Here is a 25,543-nt window from a genome sequence, read left to right on the forward strand (position 1 = left end):
TTTAGAGTTCTGAACAGTTCATTAAATTCCATAATTAGTCTTTATAAAGTATAAGATTTTGGCATCAATAAGTTCTTCCTAATTGTCTCTATATCGAAGAGGTTTTATTCTATTTCTACTTGATCGTCTTAACATTGGTTCAGTTGACACATTTCCTGGAATTTGAGAATGTTTTATAGAATCACTTTTCTGTTCCTTAGGTGGATCCTGCCTATCATTATCTACAGGAACAGGTTGATCCAGTGTTGATTGATCAAGTCCAAACAAATCTTCTGCTGTTCTGTTCCACTCTGTCATTTCCCACGTAGACTTGTCTTTACGAATGTGATGTCGGTTTCTCCTATACACAGTTCCATCATTTGCTTTTATGACATAAGATCTTGGTTGAGGACTTGTCTTCATAATGATACCCTGTTTCCAAGGCTCTTTAATTTTCCATTTGAACCACACTTTATCATTTTTATGAAGTTTTGGAAGCTGGGTTGCATGTTTATTGGCATATTTCTTTTTCACCATCTGCCTTTTTTCTAATGCTGTACTTGCACCTTTTATTTGAAATTTTGATTGCTATGCTTTAAGATGTGATGGCAGAAAAGATCTCGGTCTTCTTCCCATTAATAATTCAGCCAGGGATTGCAAATCTTTTGCAGGTTGAATTCTATAATCTAGCAAAACAATATACAAGTCTTTTCCTTCTTCCACAGCTTTGCTCAGAGACTTCTTGAGAGTTTGGACAGATCTTTCAATTTGCCCATTTGCTCTAGGAAAATGTGGTGATGTGATGCATTCTTCAAGAAATTTCCGCAATGCTTCCGAGTTGTATGGTGGTCCCCCATCAGTGATGAGCTTCTCTGGTATTTCATGTGTTGCAAAAATAGACTTCATAACAGTCATTACAGCTTGAGCAGTTATACTTTTAAGTGGTTTCAGCTCTACATATTTTGAAAAGTAGTCTATCATTAACAGATACTGTTGTCCTTTCAGGTAAAAGAAATCACAGGCAACTTTTTGCCAGGGTCTCTCTCTGGTAGATCACAGTCTAAAAGAACTTCTTGATATTTCTCACATATCACACATTTAGAAACATATTCTTCCACATCTTTGTTGATGTTTGTCCAGTAAAAATATTCTCTAGCTTTACTAGAAACTATACCTTTGTGGGACACATGCAGTTTTTTCATAATTTCTTTCCTAAGAGATGCTGGCACAACTAGTCGTAGTCCTCAACAAATTATTAAATTATCTTTTGTTGTATAAAGCTCTTCTTTGCAATGCCAGTAAGGTTGTAGTGTTTTGCTTCTTTCTGGCCATCCATTTTTGATATGAAATAACACATCTTGCAATTCAGGGTTCTTTTCTGTCATATTTACAATTTCCTGCCATTTTGTTGGAGAGGCTTGTGTTAATAGACTTACATTAACAGTAGGTTCTTGACTGAAGGTGTCATCAAAGGTGTCAACACTTGACTGTGCTCTGGACAGGGCATCAGCTATTAGCAATTCTTTTCCTGGGACATATTCCAATTTCAAACCATACTGTTCAGTTTGAGGAGCAGGCACTGAAGACGAGGTGAGATTGTACCATAAGGTTTCTTACTAAGGCCTAGTAATGGTTTGTGATCAGTCTGCACTGTTACATGTCTTCCGTACGTATAGTAGTTGAAATGTTCTAACCCATATACAACTGCTAAGAGTTCTTTTTCAATCTGCGCATACCTTTGCTGTGTTTCTGTCAATGATGCTGATCCAAAAGCCACAGGTTAATTATTTTGTAGGAGAACTGCTCCAATTCCATATTTACTGGCGTCTACTGACACAGTTACAGGTTTGCTTTCATCAAAATACTGTAAACATGGGGCTTGCACAATCATCTGTTTTAGGTGCTCATAATCTCTTTGGATGTTTTCATCCCATAACCATTCGCTATCTTTTCTCAAAAGTTGCCTTAACGAATGAATTAGACTTGACAACTGAGGTGTGAATTTTGCTAAGTATGTCACCATTCCTAGAAATCGCTGCAAGTCTTCCCGGCCTTTTGGCTCTGCAAACTTTTCAATCGCTTGGACCTTCTTTGGGTCAGGTGCAATGCCTTTATCAGACAGTACATGTCCTAAATAAGTACAGAGGTCCGAGATAGCTGTATCTTCTCGATGTTAAATTTTAGATTAGCACTTCTGGCTATCGTAAGTGTCTTCCGCAACAACTTGCAATGTTCTTCGACAGACGACGATAGTAGGGCTAAATCATCAAAATATGGATTTATCTCGTTCTCATAGCTAAAAATCTCCTCGATGGCCCGTTGAAATTCCTCAGGTGCATTGTTTTGACCAAAAGGAAGAACCAAAAATCTGAATCTTCGCCAGGGCGTTGTAAATGTTGTCAAGTATGATGACTCCTCATGAAGCGGTAGTTGCCAAAATCCATTCTTCGCATCCAAAATGGTAAATATTTTACATCCTTGGAGTTTTGTTATAAGGGCTTCTGCTGTAGGGATTGTATAATGAGGTCTTTGAATAGCCTCATTAAGCTGCCTTGGATCTAGACAAATTCTCAATTTCTTTGGCATATTTATCACAACCATGTTGCTCACCCATTCTGTAGGCTCATCAACTTTCGCTATGATGCCAATTTCAATCATTCTGTTTAGCACCTGCTTTACTTTTTCATACAAAGCAAGTGGCACTTTACGTGGTGCTGCAACATAAGGTGTGACATTTTCTTTTATTTTTATCTTTACTGTGCGATTTAGTTTTCCCACACCAGTAAACACATCTGCAAATTCCTGTATCACTTGCTCTGGTGTCTCTTCATTTTGTTTCTTTTCCTGCTTGACTTGATACACTCTTTCAATCAGACCCAAGTCTTGGCAAGCCTGAAGACCCAAAATAGGAGATGATTCCAGAGTGGTTACCAGAAATTTGAGAGTTTTTGTCAATTTTTTAGTTTTACATGTAAGGTAGCACTCACCTAATATTGGTACTTGGTTGTCACTATAATCCAGTACTGGTTGTTTATTTTTCTTATTTATTGGTTTCTCACTCCACTTTAACAATTCACTCTTGGGTATAATGTTAACTTGAGCTCCAGTATCTAATTTGAAGTTCACTTCGTTCTTATTTACAGTGATCTTTTGGTATCAGACTGATGCTTTATTTGAATCCACCGCGTCAACAGTTTTTACTTCCCCTAGGTAAATAAACTCCGAGTCGCTATCTTCCGTACGTTCAATGGCATGCACTCTCTGTTTTGGTTTGGTGCGACACATATTCACCCAATGATTTTCCATCGCACTTTCGGCAGACTGTTCCGAATGCAGCGCATATCTTCAGCTCATGTTTCCTTCCACATCATATGCACTCTTTTATTCGTGTTATTTGTGCGGGATTTGATCGATGTTTGTGTCTTCTGAGGGCATCTACGGTGATTTTGTTCTCGCTCATTTCAGTGGCTTGTGCTTTGCTATGTTCGGCTGCCTTGCATTCACTGATGATATTTTGCAGCGTCTTTTTCGCTCTATTTGTCTCTCGTTTGCCCATAGTTGCAATCTACTATTGCACATCATAGCCTTGAGTAAAAGTCCGTGAATTTCTCTCCTTTCTCTTGCTTTATTTCGAGAAACTTGAATGATGCATAAATCTCATTCTGATAATCTGCAAAATATTTGTCGAATTCTTGTAGCACTTGTTTCAAGGACACTTCACTGCTGCCCCCTTCTGGCTTCAAATCAAACGAACGATATTGCTTTTTAACTCGTCACCACACACATGTCGAAAAAGCGCAGTTTTTGTGTTTTCCGACTCTTGGCTATATCTTAATGCCTCGATATAGTCCTCGGAAGTCTTTTTTCCAGTGTCTTCAAGCTTCAGAAGGGTTCGATCCAGCGTCAAACGGTGGGCAGGTTATGCGCCATTTTTGATTCCAAGTTTTTCGAATGCACCTAATCCTTAAAATATTAATTTATGCATTAAATTCGTGAGCATGGTTAACTCTGACACCATGTTATATATGTTGACTCGCCAAACATACATAAATTACTGTTTATTTATAAGATTAAATAAGATTACTTATACATAAGAGAGACATTGATGCTACATAGTTGGCGGCAAGTGATGAGAATGTGACACAGCACAAATACCGTGCACTTGCCTAGCTAGTCAGGTTAGAGGCACTGCCATCTATCGGCAAGCAAAGTAATTAATATCTAACATGACCTACACATCAATCTATCAAAATCAGTGATGGGAGTGAACAAATTAGAATTTTTGGGATATTTGAGAACACCAAATAGCTCAAAAACCTCTTCCAGAAAAAGTACCAGCCATAAAAAGCTGTAAACTTCCTAAAACTATTCATGAACTTTGTAAATTTTTAGGAACGATTAATTTTTGTAGAAGAAACTTAAAAGATGCAGCTAATGCCCCTAAATGAATACTTGGAAGGTTCAACAAAGAAAGATTGAAGGAGAATTCCATGGACAGAAGAAGCAAAGAAGGCTTTTGAAAAATGCAAAGAAGATTTAGTCAATGTTGCTCTTTTAACTTTTCCTAATCCAAATCTACCATTAGCTTTATGTACAGACGCCTCTAATTTTGCAAATGGATGTGTTCTACAGCAATATGAAAATGGAGATTGGTTACTCCAAAAAATTAAATGACACCCCTAAAGATTATAGCACATATGACTGGGAACTTTTAAGTATCTATCTTTCCATCAAACAATTTAAGCATATGCTAGAAGGACATACATTTACAATTTTCACAGATCACAAGCCAATTATCTTCACATTTAAACAAACAAAAAAAAAATTATAAAGCATCAGCTACATATTTAAGACATGTCAAGTATATTTCCCAAGTATATTTCCCAATTTTTGACAAATATAAAATATTTGACTGAGAAAGATAATATTGTTGCAGACTCGATATTTAGCATTGAATCAGTTTCGGACATCGATTATGAGAAAATTTCAAATGAACAAATCATTAATGAAGAACTAAAAGAATTACTAAACAGTAGCAAAAATTCAAATTTTAAACAATATCTTCTACCCTCTGGTAAAATAATCTGGTGTGATAGTTCAACTTCAACTCTTCAACCGTTCATACCACAACCATTTCGACGAAATGTTTTCCACCAAATACACTACTTGAACCATCATCAGTGAAACAAGTAGCATCAAGATTCATTTGGGAGAATATTAAAAAAAATGCTAGAGAATGGGCTAAAACTTGCATTAATTGCCAGAAGTAAAATTATTCACCATATATTTTCCAAATTCAACTCATTTGAAGAACCCTATGAAAGATTTATCGTAATTCACATCGATATAATTGTACCATACCCACCATCAAATGGAAATAACTATTGCTTAACATGCATCGATCATTTTACTTGCTGGATGGAAGTTATACAAATAGAAAATATTACTGTAGAAAGAATCACAAAAGCATTTTATGCTAATTGGATTTATCATTTTGGTGTTCCTTTCAAAGTGATCACAGATAGAGGAAATCAGTTAAGATCAGAACTTTTTAATAGTTAAGGTACTATCTGGAATTAAAATGCAAGCAACAAATTCATACCATCCACAAAGCAATGGAAAAATTGGAAGACTACACAGAACATTAAAAGTAGCCATTAGAGCTCACAATTCAGTCAAATGGCGTGAAACTTTACCAATCTCTATGTGATAATACCAATTGCTCCATCCCAGAAATGGTCAATGATAAATCACTTAAGCTACCAGGAGAATTCTTTCAAGAACCCACAACCAAATTAGAACCAGATACTTTCACCAGCGAACTCTGAAAACAAATGGAACAATTAAAACCAATTAAAAGAAAACAGAAATTATTTTTTCCATGAGGATTTAAATTTGTGTTCACATGTATTTGTCAGAGTGAATCATGTCAAAAAGGCATTATGAAAGGACCTTTTCCTGTCATTGCCAGAAATGACAAATATTATACAGTGGGAATTAAAGGAAAAGACATCAGTGTTTCCATCAATTGATTAAAACAAGCTTACTTGTTAGCCTCAGGGGAGGATGATTCTCCACAACTAACAAGTAAAGAAGAGCCAAATATTGCATTAAACAGATATGAAAATAGAAAGGTGGAGGATTTAAAATTTAAAACAACATGTAGTGGGACAACAATTACTTTTCCAGCACGTTATCAAGATTTTATGAATATTTAAAGTTGTATACTAATTTTTCATATAATGATTGTAATATTTTGTAAATAGCATTTATGTAGTTTATTGTAATGCAAGTATTTATGTGAGAACAATAATTTTTCTTCTTGTATCACAACTCTGTTACTTGGAAGAGGAGTAGTGCAACCTGTACAAATCGTATATAATCTTTTCCTTTTGTACAACTTTATGTAGACTGTGAGTGGCAACAGAAGAAATGAAAGTAGTCATAGAATGATGTTTAAAAAAGGATGTCTTTAAAAAAGTGAATGATAAATTGTTTTCTTTTAAATTTAGTAGTGTGAAGTTATTATTCAACCAGAAAAATAACGTTTATGATGTATCAACTGCTGCAATGTTTTTAGCTTTTGAAGCTTTGGTGTAATGTGTGTAATTTTCCAGATTATAATTTTGAAGGTAGCATGTTTGAAGGCACTAATTTTGAAGGAACAGAACTTTCTTCAGCTGTGGGAACCCTTGAAACTATGCTTATGCAGGATTACTCATGTTTTAATGATTTCTGAAGCTGATTTAGTGATTCCTATGAGACTTGAGTAGAAACTACATAAATTTTCATCATTCAGACATTTTGATTGTCATTACGTGTATAACATCAAATAATGTAATTTTTTATAAATGGGGTCCACCAGTGGAGAGGCAGTTAAGTCTCTGAATACTGGTTGTTTGACCTGGATTTAATGCCAGGTGAACAGGCTGGCAGCATGGGCTTTTCAGATGATTCTCGTGTAATTTAAGCCAGTTTGCTTAGAGAGTCTTCCATGAAGGAATTCCTCCCCTTGGGCAGATAGCCCTATTATAATTTGCCATAATTAAAAAAAAAAAAAAACAAAGCATTTATAAATGACATTCTAGACTGTAAGAATTTATGCCATACCTTTTGTTGCATATCATCTACAATCATTTCTTTAATTTTTGTCTGTTTCAAAGCATTCTGAATACAGATAATTTATGTGGCTGGCCAGGCACCTTTGTGAGAAATGTTTGCGTCAGCTACTCTTGTACTTAGTGAATTTGAGAACCACCTTCATTAGATGTGTGTTTTATCAAACCTGTAGCCATTAATTTTTATGTTTTCTGAAATTTCTCATTATGAAATTAAGTTTCAGACCGTTTATTATTAACTCTTAAAATCCCGGGGGTGTGCAGACCGTAGTGTAGTAAGCATTCATTTACACCTTTCTTCATGAGCTGCAGGACATTATTATTTCATTGTAAAGTCTTAGTTTCTAATAAATTTATGTTGAGGAAATATATTTAGTCTAGAAAAGCTATTGAGTTTCATTCGTAAACCAAATTTCGTAAACCAAGTTTTTTTATTTAGAATAGCTGAAAACAGTTTGCTGAAAACGGTTATAATCAACACCAAATCTAGAGAGTTTAGGGACAAAAAATTAAACTTTTCAAATGAATACCAGCGAATTTCATCAAGAAAGTTATTTTTTTATATGAAAATTCATATGAAATTGCTATGGTAAATATTAGACACAATTAAAAAAATGTAATGGTCACAAATATAATCTTTGAAGGCATTCCTCTACAATAAACAGTTGCTCTAATGGACTATATTTTTCAGTTCAATTCAGTATTTTTTCAGTTTTTTGTTTTTTGAATTAAAACAGTTATATGTTGAATTTCTTTCTTGAGCCTCAAATTTTGTAATTATATGAAGATTGTGGTCATTTAACTCAACAAACTCTGCAAAAATATTTTCCAGAAAATATTTTCAGTTTCAGAGGGAGTTTCATGATGAACTGTTGAGATGCTATGGGTTAAAATTGTTTAATCATAGTTTTGTTTTCAAAAGAATTCATATTGTGGCAATAAATTTCCTATACATTTTTCTGAATTTCAGCAAGTTTTTCCTATTGCTTTGGAGGAATTTGGATATGTAGAAAGCTTTCCTATTCCAGGACGATCAAAGAAGGATACTATATTGCTTCCTGATCTTACGTTCTGGGTTGGTATAGTAGCAAAGCATGTTTCATTTGTTAAACTTATTCTTATAAAGTTTTATGTATTTACTAAACATGTATAAAATTTATGTATTGTAAAATGAATCTTCTTTAATTAATGTATAAGCTGTAAGCATAGGCTGCCACTAAAATAGCTGTTCTCATAAGCATTTTATTTTTGTATTATGGGTATGAACTATTATATGTTGAATTTCTTTCTTGAGTAAAAATTTTTGTAATTATCTGGGGAATTTACTTCTAATCATTAGACTACTAGGAGGAATCACCAAAATTTGAGAAAATATGTTATGTCTAAACAATTTCTTATGATGGTATAATGGGAAACTTGTATTTTATGTTTATATCAGTAACAACATAATAATGGAGCAGGTGACTGCAGAAAAGAATGACGAATGGCAGAAGGGTATGGGGTTACAACAAACATGCCATATGAATGCACTGCAGAAGGGATATCAAAAAAGTAATTATGAAAAGTGATGTGTAAGAAGTTAGAAGGCTTAACTTTACTCGATCTAGAGAATCTAATGAATTTCAACTACACACCAATAAGAGGTGATCTCAGTAGTGGAAGTATCAAGTGCAATTTCAGGAAACTTCGTATGTATGGAATAATTCTTGATAGCTAAACAGCCATTGAGGCTGTTTAGTTGATGTTATAGGAATGAAACTAAATGAATGAACAAGATATAACTGTGATCATTAGCAGTGCTGCTGGATAGTGATCATGAAAAATACAGTGCAAATTTAATTTTTTTTACTTTTGTCATTGCATTTGTTTTCCTGATCGAAATAGCACAAGTTATTTATAGGCTAAATATGACAACAGTTTTGCTCCAATCTGCAAATGAGTAGTAAAAGAATTGTGTAGGAAATAGGAATTTTATTAAGTAGCATTGTTAATGTCCAGATGAGGTGCAGTACTTCCCACTGCATTGGAAGCATATTGTAATCACAGGAAAAGAAAGTAATCTTTCAGCTATAAAATATTAAGTCTTCTGTGTTTTAGGGAATGTTTTGCAAAGAACTTTCAAAAATATATACTTGAATTGCTGGATAAATACAACGTGATCAGTTATTTGCAGTGCTCTTTGAAAAGCCTGCAGTATGTTTGGCATTAAATTACAGTGAAAAATAAACGGAAGTTTTTGAGAGGAAAGTGTCAGTGGTGACATGTTTTTTCATGTTAACACCTCTTAAGCTGGTGTTTTCTTGCCAAACTCTTATTATATAATGAGCAATTTGTTTTTGCAGTTACTGCACAAAATTACTTCTGATTCATAGCAAAACCTTTGCCATTTAAAAAGTTTAAAACAATAAAAATACTTCCTCAAATAGAGAAGTTAATAATGTTTTAAAATATATTTTTCAAAGCACTTTTTTTTGTCAAGGATACATTGCAAAATTTATGGATATACTGCATATTTTCTTGATGGAGAATGCATGAAATTGTCCCAAAGTTTTTTTTCTAATTTCTGCAATGGGTTCAAATGTACAACCTGCCCAGAAAGTTTGGTGAATGTGTCTATAGTTACAATGGATTGTTGTCTTACATAAAAGAGCTGTTACATTCTTTCGAAGTAATCCCCTTTGGTGGTAATGCACATCTAAGAACGTCTGTGCAAGTTCTGGAAGTTCTTGGCATAGCTGTCTTAAGATATAGCCTTCAGCTGGGGTGTAACATTACTTTGAATGTCTGAAATGTTCAAAAACCTGGCCCTTCAGAGCTGATTTCAGTTTGGTTAACAAGAAAGAGTCCAGGTGAGACAGTTCTGGGGTGTAGGGTGGGCAATTCAGGGACACAACTCCCCTGCTGCCCAGGAACTGCTGCATCAGAAAGGCAGTGTGATCGGGCATTGTGGAGCAGGATCCAGTTGCCTTCCTTGGTGTACTAGCTTGATACATTGCAGCAGACATTCCTGTATTTCTGCAAACGTCAGAGAAGAATTGTTTACTTTAGGAAACATTGAAATATTGTATATGGGACTGCTATAACATGTAGTTGTGCATCTCCCTTTTCGGTTGCAATTGGCCACACCAAAATTATGTATATATGTATACACACACACACAAACTCTTACTCGGCTGCGTGAGCTCAGTTATTTTTATTCTTATATATTAGTAAACTGTACATTTTTTGCTTTAAAAATGATAGTTATATTGTTCTTGTCTTTCAGTTAAGGTTTTCTTGCCTTAAGTTAATCTGCATGCAATAGTTGTAGACTTATCAACAATTTAAAAGTTGTTTAAGTGTGTCTAGGCCTAATTTTTTTTATCATAGCAGCCATATTTGTTTACATCTGAAACTTAGCGGAATAGTGAATTAAGTGAGTTTCTGCACCTTCAGCGACTTTTTACGAAGTGTGATCAAACGTAAACTCAGTTTTGTGCAATGAAAAATGTGCCTTCTTACCCGCTGGTTGAATTGCTTGTTTATGGGTAGAAATTCTAATTTTAACTGTAAAAATTGTTTTAACTGTATTTGGTATTTTATATTTCAATTTTTAATAAAGCATTTTTCAATTTTTAATAAAGGTATTTTGAGATTTTATGTGTTTTTGCCTTCCCAAGAAGTGAGAACTAAATTGCTTGAATGAGAAATATATCTAGTAATATTTGAGGGAATAAGTTTAAATGAAATGCTGCAAAAATATGTATAATTTAATATTCCATACAAGGAAGTAGTGCAGTGTCCACATCAGATATTTTACTGTAGGAACAGCAACAGGTATATTATACTTCCCTTGAATGGCAACAGCAGCTGCTTTTAGCTTTGCTTATATTTAGCGGTGTGACTAAATTTTTAATTGATCTTATATTTCTTTCATTTTTTAGTGAAATGAGTGGTGCAAGCAAGAAAAAGTTCGCCAGTATTCGGAGGAATATTTAAAATTTGGTTTCATACCAGCTATACATGGTGAAAGGTCACCTTTTTGACTTTTACACCAACAAGCCTGACCAACGAATGAATGAAACGAGATCATCTTGAGGCACATTTAAAGGCAAAACATAATGCTGATATTAATTCAGATTTGGGTTATTTTAAAACTTTAAAGAAAAATTTTTAAAAAAGAGTAACATTAAAATCTCTATTTATTGCTTGTAATTCAAATGTTAATCGTACTCTTTGAGGCTAGTTATCAAGTTTCATTATTCATTGCTAAATCTGGGAAAAGTCATACTGTAGGCAAGCATTTAATCAAACCATCAATATCAGCATTTCTTAAAATGGTTCTAGAAAAAGATGATAAAGACATTAAAGCTATACTATTAAGTAACAGTAGTGTTAGCAGAAGAGTAGATAAAATGAGTGAGGATATTGAAATACAACTTGTTGAAAATCTGAAAACAAGAAAATTTTTGTTGCCAAATGGATGAATCAACTTTGAGAGACAGAGATGCTGTACTCAACCCTTTGTTGCATCATGTCCACTCTAGTAGACAAAAAAGTTTAACTTTGTTTATTCTTCTGAAAATGGCTTAACAGATTCCATTCATGTGTTTATTCATTTTATATTATTAGAACTTTCAATTGTCGATCATAGATGGCTGTATAGCATCACTAAGTAAAGTATTGCTATTTGGAAAATGGCTGCTACTTCTGTTTCCAAGTTAGTACAATTTCTCATAGTAAACATTATATATTATTGCTTACATTTTCTTATACTGCCATTTTTTATTCATAATTAATATTTTAGACATTTTACTTTAAATGTCAGTTTGAGAAAATCGTGGAGTGGGTAGATAAAGATCTACCGAAAAGAGTGAATTGAAACCCAAATGTACTGCTTATCAAGCCAAAAACACCACTGGAAATGTTTATATTTGGCAAGGAATTTCTAGAACATTTGACATTTGAATCCAATAGGTACAGGTTACAAAATTGTGCAAAATGAATTCAATCACAATCGACCAAATGAAGGTATTTTGGGGGATCTGTATGTACATGTCAGTTGTAGATTTACCATTTAAAAGATGGTAATGATCACTGCAAACAAGGCAGGAAAGGATTTCAAATGCTATGACCGTAAATCGTTGAGAAGAGATTTGTATGCATGTACGTATATGCATGCTGTCCACTGTAGTGAACAAACTATAGCAATTATTTAAAACAAAATTTGAATAAAATTAATCTTTTTTATTATTACTAAGGTTATTTCAATTAGAAAAAATACAAACATTTTCGTTTAACTTCTCTTGATTACTTGTATGCAACAGAGGGTTAGGATATATTGATAAAGGTGATTTTGCCAAAGAAATATTGTTCTGTAAATCATTAGAAAGCACCACTACCTCCAGAGATATTTACAGTAAGCTAAAAAATTACTTAGATGTAAAAAATATACCAATGAGAAATGTAACATCTTGTGCTTCTAATATAAGGTGCTCCTAATAGGATGGGGAAGAAAAAGGGTTGCTTAAAACTGATGAAAGATGAGAATCCGGAAATGCTTCTTGTGCATTGTGTTATTCATAGGGGGGGGGATTCGTCTGTTCTAAATGAAGTACTAAATTCAGTTATAAAATGCATCAATGATATTAAAACTAGTGCCAAATGTGAACGTCTCGAAGTTATTTTGTGAAGAACAAAATGAGGACTATATGAAACTTATACTTCACATTGAAGTAAGATGGCTGTCAAAAGCAAACTGCTTGAAAAGATTCATAGAACTATTTGATACTCTTAGTTATTTTTTAAGCTACAAAACTGAAATGAAAAATCTGTTAACAATTGATGGTAAGGCATTTGAGTTATTGAGCTGATATCTTTGAAAAAATAAATATAGCGAAGATATTTGGTTTCACCACCTTTATTGAATTATGTCAGGCATATATTTACGACACAATTTTGAAAAGCTTCATTGGTTTCAAAAATGTTAAGTGACTGATACCACTGTAAATGTTATTGTCAATCATCTGAAAATTTTATCGGCTGATTTAAAAGAAAGATTTTGTGATTTGAAACAATTTGATTTCCAAACTTGGAATATTAGTGGATTTGGATGATATTTCAGATATGCAGTATCAAGAGAAACTCACAGAAATGCAAAGTGATGAGGCTATTAAAACTTTATTTCATATAAAAGGAGCAATGGCATGACTTTGTGAGGAAACCGAAATCAAATATCCAAATGCAACAAAATGTGCAAGAGAACTTTTGCTACCATTTCCATATCCATATTTAGCTGAATCCAGATTTAGTGCCATAAATGATTTGCTGTTAAAAAAAGAAATTGTTGGATATAATAAACTGGAGAGACTTGAGATTGACTTCAACTAAATAGGAACCTGACATAAAATCTCATTACAGCAAGCATTAAGTGCTAGGATCCCAGTAAATTTAAATAATAAGTAATCACTAATCCTTGAAATAATACAGAAAAAACTTTCATTAAAATTATTTTGTATTTCAGTTCTTTATTATATGTTTTGAAAGCTTACTGTGTTTGCTCACAAAATTTCCTAGTGATTTTTTTCCTTAAAACCTATCATTCTAGTTTCTTACATGAGCATTTCAATTTTTGAATATTAAAAATTATTTGTATGCTAAGGGGAGCGCAAGAATTTTAGAGAGGATTGGGTGGGGCATAGCACAAGAAAGGTTGGGAAACACTGCCGTAGAGAGTCGAAGAACATGAGCATTGTCGCTATACTCACTTTGCACTGTTTTGCTTTTTGGCAACTCATTACCCCCTATCCATACTCTGAGCAACTTACCCTTTATGTCACTGTGTATCAAATAAAATGAGCAGTAGCCAACCGTATTTTCAGTATTGAGTCTCTTGTATCTTTGAAACTAGTTTGAGTGTAAAATTTTTGAACAAATCCCTGGAAGAAACATCTTTTTACTTGCTGTGTGTATGACTTTTAAGATGTCAAAAATGCATAAACAAAATTATTTAAGCATGAAAGAAAAGTATAAATTCCTGAAAGATTATGATATGTTTGGTAAATGCAGCATTTAAAATGAGAATTTCCCAGACAGTGTGTAGTTTACTTAAGAAATAAAACTGATAAAAATAGAAAATGCAGTTGTCTGAAGGAAGTGCAAAAGGGAAAGAAAATTGAATGATGTTGAAACCACTCTTCGAGAATGGTTTCAATCCCCGAGACTAAAAAAATGCTCCAGTTTCTTTAATAGAGAGTGGTTCCCAATCTGAATATCCCAGGAGGTATGTGATAATTTAATCAGGGAATATAGAAAATAATTATTAGTAATAGGGTAAAATAAAAAAGTGTTAGAATATTGTGTGTATAGCTATTGCACAAGTATTAGAAAAACTTGTTTTCAAACTAAGTGAATTTAAGATTCTACAACATTATCTACTAAAATTAATCTTAGGATATAATATAATCAATATTTCTTTAGTAAATAAATTATTATATATATATAGTAAGAAATTTAGAGCTAATATTTCACAAAGACCAGTAATTGAAATTCGTAATTAATAAATTTCAAATAATCATATAAATGCAACAACGAATCTTTTTTTCCTTGCTTTGGAGAAGGGCCAGAATTTTCAGGTGAACTATTATAATTAAAATACATTGAAATGGTTCATCATCTAATTTCAGATACAGAAAAGCAAGGATTTTTGTAGAAGACATATTTTAATCAGGGTTGCCACGCTACCTGGAAAACTGGGAAAACCGGAAAAAGTCAGGGAATTCGGAAATTGACCAAAAAATTCAGGGAAAAGTCAGGGAATTTAAGTGTTTTAGTCAAAATCTGGAAAAGTCAGGGAATTTCATACAACGATCCCGCCAAAAAAGGCGAGTTTTGCGCTGACGTCGGAAGAGATCACTTGTTTGGCAAAATGTGTATCAGTGTCATTCGGGCAGCTGGCATAGAGCCAATTTTCACAGTTCCAATTTGATTGTCTTTTAGAAAGGCAAAGCAAGTTTCCCGCAACTTTTGGCTTCCAGTAACCTCGAGAATCGCATGTGCAGTGCACGAACTAAAGAAAGTACCTGTTCTCGTATAAAACAAAATGGGTTTAATCCTAGTATACGGTACCATGAAGTTTAGAATCAAAGAATATGTATTGTAAAGAAGGAAGACCTCTCTCGAATAGAGGTGGTTCCGTTCCATCATAGAGGGAAACAGCTGTGCATGCGCGATATATCTGTCGCCAAAGTTCGAAACCGGTGTCGAAGTTTGAAGGTCATGTTATCAAGAGTTCATAAAATGAATATCGTTTAAAATTTCTTTAAACTCTAGAGGAAAAGAAAATATTTTTTGGCGCAAGTAAATGAATTCATGGATTAATTATTTTGAGGGGGGGGGAAAAAACTACGAAAATCCGTTTTTAAAATTATTGCGAAAAATCCAAGAAAAAACGTTCTTTGATAAAACGTTTCTTCTTGGATTTTTTGCAATAATTTAAAAACGGATTTTTGTAGTTTTCTTTTTTGTCAAAGAACATTTCTTGACATGATCATGAGCAGTAAACGGTTCATTTTGTTCTTGGCGACAATTTTCAAAATCGTGCGAAGGCCGTACCGTATAGTAGGATTTTACCGCAAAATCTTTTTAAACCTTTTTTTAAAGAACAATTATAATCTAAAGGGTATCAAAATTTACAAAAAAAAAAAAAAAAAAAAAAAAAAAAAAAAAAAAAAAAAAAAAAAAAAAATTTTTTTTTTTTTTTTTTTTTTTTTTTTTTTTTACAAATGGCAGGCACTTGTTTATAATGGCATTGGCCACTACTAAGGTCAGAAGCTGTGACCATTTTATTATGGAGCCACCTAATAAGCGGCCACCGTTACCTCCTATGAAGGGACAGACAATTTTACATCTATGCCTTTGGTATTGCAGTCAGGCTTCCCTAACCACTATACCTTTTGGGCAGCTTAATATTAATTACTAAAAGCGTAATATTTATTTGTTTACTTTATTAAACATTTCTTTCAATGTAAGTTGTTTAAGTTGCTTCCGCAAAAAATTCAAAATGTTCCTTTTTATTATGTCATATACAGTTGACTTTCCAATGCCATACTCCTCGCATAATTTTGAGTCAGATATGCCTTTATCCATTTTTGCAGCAATTTCACTTTTTGTTTATGGACATCGAAACATGGTTTCGCTTTGTAGATCCTTTGGCAGCTTCAGAATTGGAAACTCTTTTCGACATAATCGAACGTTCAAGCTGAGTTTTTATAAAATTGCTGTAATAATAACAGTCTGCAAAAAATGATAAGCTGTATCAAACTAAAAGATAAGGGAGCAGTGCAGTCTGCTAATTTTAGCCTAGCTTAATAGCATCCGTGATACATTATTGGCTGTGTATCACAAGATTGGCGATGAAAGCTGTTTCGTGAAATTTCATCTTGTTTCTATTGCATACTGAATTAATCATGAATTGTATTAGTTATTTACTATACCCACGTTTATTTCTTGCACATGCTTAAAACTAATCTGGTTCCTAAATAAAGAAACTCCCACATATACTTAACGCTTTATCTAGGGCCGGCTCTAAATACCGCATGGTGTAGTCTCTAAGGGTCCTAAATTCTGCTACAAAGCACTTTTCTAAGTTCTAAATTTTCACCACACCTAAACTTTGCATCCCAGTGTTTTCCCTAAATCATAAAAAACTTCTTATCCCTTAATTTTGCCACTCGGTGCTTCCTCAAATTCTGCTGCCGCTTCTGGGTTTATGGTAAATAACATATCATTTATTCTTAATTAAAATAGCAATAAATGTAATCTTTTGGTCTATGAGTTTCATTAACAAAATCTATTTTTAGCATATGAAAAGAAATTTTTGTTGAATTTTTCCTTGTCAACATTTCTTAGAGCATTAAAAAATCTATAATCATCACCAAGCATAATGTTAGTATAAAAGGTTGCCATACTCTTGTTATTCAATTACTAATATAAAAAAAAGTTTAGACATCACTGCATGAGTTATTACTGAAGCTGTCATAAACATGCGGTGAGGAAAGCAAAATATAATAAATAATGACTCGCCAGGTCGGTGTCAGGGATATAAAATAGGTGAATGTTTCGGTAAGCGCGCTGAACAGCATTAAACGGAACGGAACGTTTGAGATGTATGCCAAGCAGACACTCAGCTATGGAGCCAAATTATTAATCTCACAAATTTATGCTTACGTGATTGTTTTTCCATAACGAGGTATTTTATTTATTGCCTAAGTGAAATTAAGAATTGGAATTTTTAAGTGAAAATCTTCACATGTTTTATTATGGAAGAAAAAATCAAACGCGCATCCGTAAAGCAAACAAACAAACAAAAAAAAGCTTGTGGCTTTGAGGTCCGGATTTTGGACTTTGTACTGTATAAACAACATTACGTACATAAATGTTAAAGTAGTACTTTATTAAAAATTACTCATGTTAATGAAAAACATTTAGCATACATCATTTGCAAAATAACATTAAATTAACTCTTAATATTTGGAAATTAAAAATAATAATAGAAATATTGAGTCATTTTTTTAAACAATATTTTTTTGCTTTTGCAAATCAATAGAAGTAAATTTCAGAAATGTCACACTAAATTTAAATGCAAAATTTAACATCTGTTGCATAATTCTCATTTTTGCACCTCTGAAAAGGACTTCATTTAAGTTAGCTGATAAAATAGCTGAAGAATAAAGCTTAACACAAAGTTTGATGCTGCGCAGTGAAAACGGATGTAGACAAAACATCAGCCTAAGAACATTGAACTACTTGTTAATATACTTTGGTAGATAATTTTTCATTTTACTTCCAATTTAAATTATCACTAGTTATAAAAGAGAAATCAATTGCAAGTCTAAACACTAAAACAGAGCCAAAACAATATATTTTTTTTCCTTTTCTTTCTTAATGCTGCTAGGCAATTTAGCGCTTTTAACCGGCAATTTAATTCCATACATCAATTTTCAAACAAGCAGGGATAATTTTGCAGAAGCTCGAGTCTGGCTATGCCAGTATTGTAACAAGACTGTATCATTATTTATTGTAATAAAATGACTTGATGAAAGAAAGTTGCAACATATTGATGATGGTTCTCTACATTATAATTTGAAGAGACTTTACTATGTAGTTAGAAAGATGGACTCATAACCAAAAAACTTCCAGATGTGGCCATTTAGAAACATAATTTTATTCCATGATAATGCTCATCATCACTATGGGTGCACTATCAACCCCCACAGTTTTATATAGCTTACATTTCTTAAACAATAGACGAAAATTGGAAAAGTAACTGCATGGCTAATGGCAGAGCAATGCAGCAGAAGAGAGGAGAGAAGTGAGAGGGAGTTGTGATGCAATTACCTTTTATACCATTTCAGATCACATGACAGGTTAATGTCCAGATGTTGGGTTCAGATTTCATCCATAAGTGCGCATCAGAGCTACAGGGAGTTTGGTTAGAAAAATTATCGCTCTGCTATTTTTAGAAAGAAAAGGAAGTTTATTATTTGAAAGATATGTATTTTATATTTTACACACACATATATATATCTCTATATATGCACACACAGGTACAGTGTATATGTATATAAAGAAGATTTATAATAAATGCTGATGAAAAAATATTTGGAAAGTATAAATTATTCTCTGTATTAAAAGATTCGATGATAACTATGGATTTAATATGAAAAAAAAGTTATTGCAGATATTTACAAAATTTAGAAGCACTATGCTTACGAAAACGATAGAGCTTATTTTCAAAACAAAAACAACTTAAACTTTCTAAAAACAGAGTTCAGTTGTAGTTGGTATTACTCAAACAACCTCCCACCTTGCAATATGTTGGATGCTTATAAATTGCAGGAAAAGTTATAAATCAAATCTATTGGGAATTTTAACACGTCAACCAGCTCTAGTGACAAAATCTGTGACTTTGGGTGATGAATCCTCATCTTCAGTGGAAGTTGAATCATTAACTGCAGGGCGTAGAGGCACTTTCATCTGAGCATCTTGAGCAATGCATGGTAACTTTTCCGAACTGTTGATTTCTCTGCAGTGGTCTCAATGTCTTTCTATCAGCTGTTCTCACTCTGGCGACTCTTGAGTGCCCATCTGCTCTAGACTTCAGTGATGATCCCTAAAGGCCAGTTGATATGCTTGCCATCAGTTTTTAGGGGAACGACCTCCCCAACTCTTAAAGATTCTTCCTGACTCTTACCTTTATGAATTATCATTGCTAAATACTCATTCCAAAATCTCATTCTTTATCTACAACTTCAATAATTCAATCCCAAATCCACTCATTAAATACATCATCCTATTTTCTTAAATGTCCAGATCTAATGAGATTTTTGGTAGTTGACATTAACTGTTTAGTGGCTAATTCCTTATTCATTTCTAATTCTGGATGTCCACTTTTCCATGGCAAGCATACTTCATATCTTTTGTCTTTTAATAGTTTTATAGGAAAAAATCTACTGTTCCTTCATCGGTTACTTGCCTTGACTCTACTTCTGCAAGACATCTTATGCCAATGCCATCTAGGTTCCATAATTCCATTAAATCTAAATTAGTAGCATATACAATACTATCCAAAAAATTGGAGTAGTTTCTTTGTTTACCTTGAAGTGTCCATCCAAGTTTTGTTTTGATAGCTACCAAATTATTATGAATAGGCTCAATTCTCAGTCAGTAATGCACCAAAATAATCTGCTCTTATTAATAAACCTTTCAGGTGCATGTTCTCCTGTATCACTTAAATATATATTTTTCTTTTTTAAAATTGGATAAGTACCAGAATCCTCTACATGTGGAATTGAACCACATATACTGAAATAGTGTACTTGAAATTTGAACACTAGCTTTCTAATGTAGTATTGTAGACATTGTGTTACTCCTGTTTAGTTTCACTGCCTCCTAAAAGTTCATGACTCATCATTTCTTGATCTACAGGTTTTAATCCTAATTTCTTTGCAGTATCTTTTCTTATGAAAGATATCTGAGCACCAGTATCAAAGAATTCGCAAATGATTCTGGTCCTGTCATTGATGATTTTTACCAATACGGTTAATAATAACGTTGGCGAATTTTTTGGTGACAAAAGAACTTGTGTAACCGATTCAGACTGTTTGTCTTGTTTTGATTGATTTATATTTGGACACGTAATTCTATGGTGTTTTTCTTGCATATAATACACTTTGAATAAGCTTTGCAGATCTTAGTATTGTATCCTGGTTTTAAACAGATGAAACAGTCCCCCTTTTCTTCAGTGTTTCCGTTTTCGCTTCCAGACACATCTCAGTTGTCTTAAAGTCTGAGGTATTATGAAATGACTTTTTACAAAATAAACAATGCTTGCCATTTGTCTGAGGTCTTTGCTTTTCATTAGATACAATAGAAGATGAAGTTTGAATTTTTTTCTTTCACTTTAAATTTTTCAAATTCTTGACCTTTCACAAAGCCTGTTTGAGCAAGTTGTAACCTTGCTTCACTTTCAACTTCCAAATGAATAAATTTTAATAACTTTCCTAACATGTTCCTCTTGTCTTCATTTTCTATGCGGTTATGTGTGGGTTCCCACTTCTGTATAAGAACTTCTGGCAGAGCTGATTCTGCTAAAGGATACAGCATTGCGTCATATTTTTCAGATGTTATCCCTAAAGTCTGTAATGCTCGCAGCTGAGCCTCTAGTTCATCATAAAGAACTCACAAAGTAAAATTTTCGCCATGTCTCGCTTGTGTTAAAACTAGATTTAAAAGTTCACGAATGTATATTTGAATTAAGGGTTCATCTTTAACAAAAACGAGATTTCAGCTGTTCAATAGCATTATACAGTCAAAAGTCGTTAATCCGGACTCGTCGGGACTTCAGCGATTCCGGATTATAGATCATCAGTTTAAATCTGGTAAGATGGCATGCAGAAATTACAAAATTAAAAATATGAAACCGTAATTTATGAAATAAAGAACAATTATGATCTAAAGGGTATCAAAATTTACAAAAAGAAAAAGCTTAATAATTATTTGTTTACTTTATTAAACATTTCTTTTAATGCTTCGTTTCATGTGATAATACTTTCTCTTTAATTCTATTAAACAGACATAATTTCTTGTTTAGTTACAAAGTTCTGCTGTTCAAGTCCTATAATTGCTGTGTTGAGAATACCGACTAATTTGTCAATCGAAATGTTTTCGTTTTCAATAACCTCTGGGTCACTTTCTTCACTATCCGAAGCGAATTATAATGACGAGGAACTTGATTTAAATCATATCAAAGACGGAGTACATTGAAATGAAATACTACACTTAGTACGGAATTATAAACCAAATAAAATAAAAACATCTGCCCTGAAGGTAAGGATAGTGCTGACAGATCAACTTCCAATCCGCGGCGTGAAATTGATAAACAGATTTCGGATTTCAAAACATACTTTCGCTTTGTAGATACAAATTACATATTAGTAAATGTATATCGGAAGTTCTATTTGACATAATCTTTTTAATCTACCATAATCTAATAATGACGTTTCTGCCCCCCCCTCTGCCACAGAGCAGCGTGAAATTGATAAACAGATTTCGGATTTCAAAACATACTTTTTCGCTTTGTAGTAAATATATATCGGAAATTCTATTTGACATAATCGAAAGTTCAAGCTTACTTTTATAAAATTGCTCTAACAGTCTGCAAAAAATAATAAGCCGGATCCATTTCGAAGATTAAGGAACAACGCAATCTGCAACATTAACTGAATTAGATAACTTTAGCTTAGCGTATAACTTCGTTACACATTAAATGCGCATGCGCACAAACATATTTGCAGCCGTAATGGTCTTACGCGCTCTCGTAAACGCCTGTGCGCATGCGTGAACGCGACACATGCACAGAAAGTTTGTAGCTTTGAGGTCCGGATTATAGATCATTCCGGATTATGGGTGTCCGAATTAACGACTTTTGACTGTAATAGTTTTCGCCAAATGGCAGTAAACTTGTAACTAAATCTGTGGCTGATGAACCTTCTTCAGTTGGTTGTAAAAGATACTGAAATTTGTCACCTGCTTTAATGCTAACATCATCATGAATTTTTTAAAATTGCCCCCAGAATCCTAGCCAGTTTTTAATATTACTGCCAAAATGTCTCAATTCTAACACAGGAAGACAGAAATTTCACTTGGTTTCATTTACTACACTAGTAATATCGCCATTTCTTTTGGTGGTTAATAATATCAAATCAGTTTTCATTTTCATAGCAACCCAGCGATTTCGATGTCTTTCCATTAAATCCATAGCCTAAGAAAATTCATCTTCATTAAAGTTTTCTATTTCTAGCCACATTACTTTAATTTTTTTCATCTAATTGAAATAATATATCAGCTTTGTCATTAAAAATATGTAATACAGGTATGAAATCAATCTTACTTACAGCTTCATTTTTTAGAAAGTTTCCTTTTCTTTCAAAGAACTTGTAAAATATCGTGTAGTTGTATTCTTTTCCATTTTAAATTGTCCATAACCCTGTCGCGAACGCCAGAATATTAAAAGATTCGACGATAACTATGGATTTAATATGAAAAAAAAAAAAAAAAAAAAAAAAAAAGAACTTGAATTGCAGATATTTACAAAATTTAGAAGCTGTATGTTTACAAAAATGATAGAGCTTATTTTCAAAACAAAAACTACTTAAACTTTTTAAAAATAGAGTTGAGTTGTAGCTGGTAAAATGATTGGCAGCCAACCAACCATGTTTTCAGTACTGAGTCATTTATGTATTCTGTCTGACACTCAAACCAGTTTGAGAGTAAAGTTTCTTTTAAATTCGTTTATGTTCTTCTAAGGTTGTGTAATGTAGAAAGGTTTTATAAAAACAAGTGATTACAAATTATATATTCGCACAAAGCTGAAATTGCTATAGACAATAAGCTTTAATTTGCCTTTTAGTCCTTGCACTTATTTGAAGACTAGCCACTTCATTTAAGCTCAGAATTTCATAATGATAAATTGCTTCAAGGATCTACATAGCTATCAGTTATTTTTTCATATATATACACTCTTAGACAAAAAACGACACACCAAGAAGGAGTTATCCGAATGGGACGAAACTCGTAGAAGTGATGTTCATGTACGGGGAAACAGATGATTACAGTTTGAGAAAAATTGGATGATTTATTGAAGTGAAAGAGCTTCACAAAGTGAAAAAGACAGTAACGCGTTTGTCCACCTCTGGCCCTTATGCAAGCAGTTATTCGACTTAGCATCGATTGATAGAGGTTGTGGATGTCCTCCTGCGGAATATTGTGCCAAATTCTGTCCAATTGGCACGTTAGATCATCAACATGCTCAGCTGGTTGGAGGGCCCTGCCCATAATGCTCCAAACGAGCTCAATAGGAGAGAGATCTGACGACTTTGCTGGCCAAGGTAATGTTCGGCAAGCATTAAGGCAAGCAGTAGAAACTTGTGCAGTGTGGGAGTGGGTATAATCTTGCTGAAACGTAAGACCAGGGTGGCGTGACATGAAGGGCAACACAATGGGCCTTAGAACTTCGTCGACGTACCGCTGTGCTGTAAGGTTGCGATGGATGACAACCAAAGAGGTCCTACTGTGAAATGGAATGGCACCCCAGACCATCGCTCCTGGTTGTTGGCCTGTCTGCCGGAAGACAGTCAGGTTGGTATCACACCACTGTCTGGGGCGTCTATAGACTCACCTTCGCTGGTCATCGGGGCTCATTTCAAAGCAGGACTTATCACTGAAGACTATTCTACTCCAGTCAGTGACATTCCAGTGTGAATGAGCCCAACACCACTGCAAATGGGCTTGATGTTGTACATAGGTCGATGGTAGGCGGCGCAAGGGGCGCCATGACCTCAGCCCCCTTTCTGTGAGCCGTCTATGAATGGCCCTTGCGGTCACTGAAGCAGTAGTTGCACGTACAATTGATGATAATGATGCATCTAGAGCTGTGAGTGCAGCTCTGAAGATTACTTGGTTTTCACGTTCTGTCATTTCGCTAGGCCTATCGCTTCCTTCTTGACACTGTGTCCAGCCATGGTTCAACCATTCCTGCCAACATTGTCTAATAGTGGCATTGCTCCTGCTCAAATGTCGAGCTATTTGCCGATAAGACCAACCGGCTTCTTTGAGTCCAACTACATGACCTCTCTCAAACTCTGACATCTGCGCATGTCGTTCGCACACCTGTATGTGAGGCATAGTTACTGTGTACTAGAGAACACGGAATGCAATTCGTGAAGAATTTATGACCTGGAATCGTAATTTCTCCTCTTAAATATTCTACCAGTTGCGCAGATCAGATGCGCTGTAGCGACAACCATTCATTCATTTGCAGCCACAATGTAAAATTTTGCGTTTTTCATCGAAACCTGTATGGATATCAATTTGTGTCCAATTTGCTTTATATCTTCTCATTGCGTCGTTTTTTTTTTTTTTTTTTTTTGTGTCTAAGAGTGTATATATAAATAAAAAAATAAACTCAGTGTAGAATTACCGAACAGTTCCATAACAGTTTTTTTTAAGTGTATGACAAAATTGATTCTTTTAGAAAATTAGATGTTATGAATCATTTAATGAAAAAACTCTGACCAGAATGTTTGAGAAGCATCAGAAAATTAGCTTCAACTTGAAAATGAAGTCAAATAAAACATAATAACTCTTATAGAAAAACTTTTAAGAGTCATTCAAACATTATTTTCCTAAATGAAGCAAATAAGACAACTGAAATTCAAAATCTTTCAATGAATTCTTTACAGCAACCTAAAAATAACTTTTCTCTGAGCAGAAATTATTTATTGATTATATTTTTCTTTTCTGATTTATTACAGCTTATTAATTTTGTAGTATTGAGATAAAGCAATAGTAAGGTATATAGTTGGAATTCTAGGAAGGTTCATGAATGTGAGGAGGAGCTTAGTCATTTTGTATAATTACTGTCTTGCTAAAAATTATTCCATCTCCTTGCAGCACATGCAAAGTGTGATAGACATGCCGTTTTTTAATATGCTTCCTGATACAGCATTGACATGTGATTTGTGAATAGCTTAAAAATGGCCAGGTTTGCCATGGGCGTTTGCTGCTGTGTCAATGATTGTTGCAGCAAGATATGTCAGAGGCTACAAAACTCTGGTATCTAAAGATTTTAAATCCATAGGAAGAAATCAACCCATTCGTCATGCAAAAAAGGTGCTGTTGAGATTTTTGTTTTATGCATCAAAGATAAAATGTGTAGATGCTTCATCTTGCTGAAACCATATACACCAGGAGACAAATGCAGGTACTGGTAAAAGTTGCCATATGTCACCATACATTCTACAGTCAAAAGTCGTTAATCCGGCCCCGGCGAGTCCGAATTATCGATTTTTCTGGATTATAGATCATCAGTTTAAATATGGTAACATGTCATGCAGAAATTACAAAAT

The 25,543-nt window shown here is 33.7% G+C and overlaps 1 protein-coding gene across 2 annotated transcripts in view; it reads left to right on the forward strand.

The window, feature by feature from the left end:
- Window positions 1-25,543, forward strand: part of LOC118201737 (transcriptional adapter 3-like) — a 127,018-nt gene that overhangs the window by 27,329 nt on the left and 74,146 nt on the right. The window contains exon 5 of one of the 2 annotated variants that reach the window (XM_035373885.2): window positions 8,068-8,172. The exons of the other annotated variant lie outside the window; for it this stretch is intronic. Within the exon in view, the coding sequence (XP_035229776.1) occupies window positions 8,068-8,172 (105 nt within the window). The remainder of the gene's footprint in view (window positions 1-8,067; window positions 8,173-25,543) is intronic. 2 annotated transcript variants of the gene reach the window in all.

Source organism: Stegodyphus dumicola, chromosome X1, assembly GCF_044657685.1.
Source record: "Stegodyphus dumicola isolate Sdum_Otavi_A_Nest chromosome X1, ASM4465768v1".
Classification (NCBI taxonomy): domain Eukaryota; kingdom Metazoa; phylum Arthropoda; class Arachnida; order Araneae; family Eresidae; genus Stegodyphus; species Stegodyphus dumicola.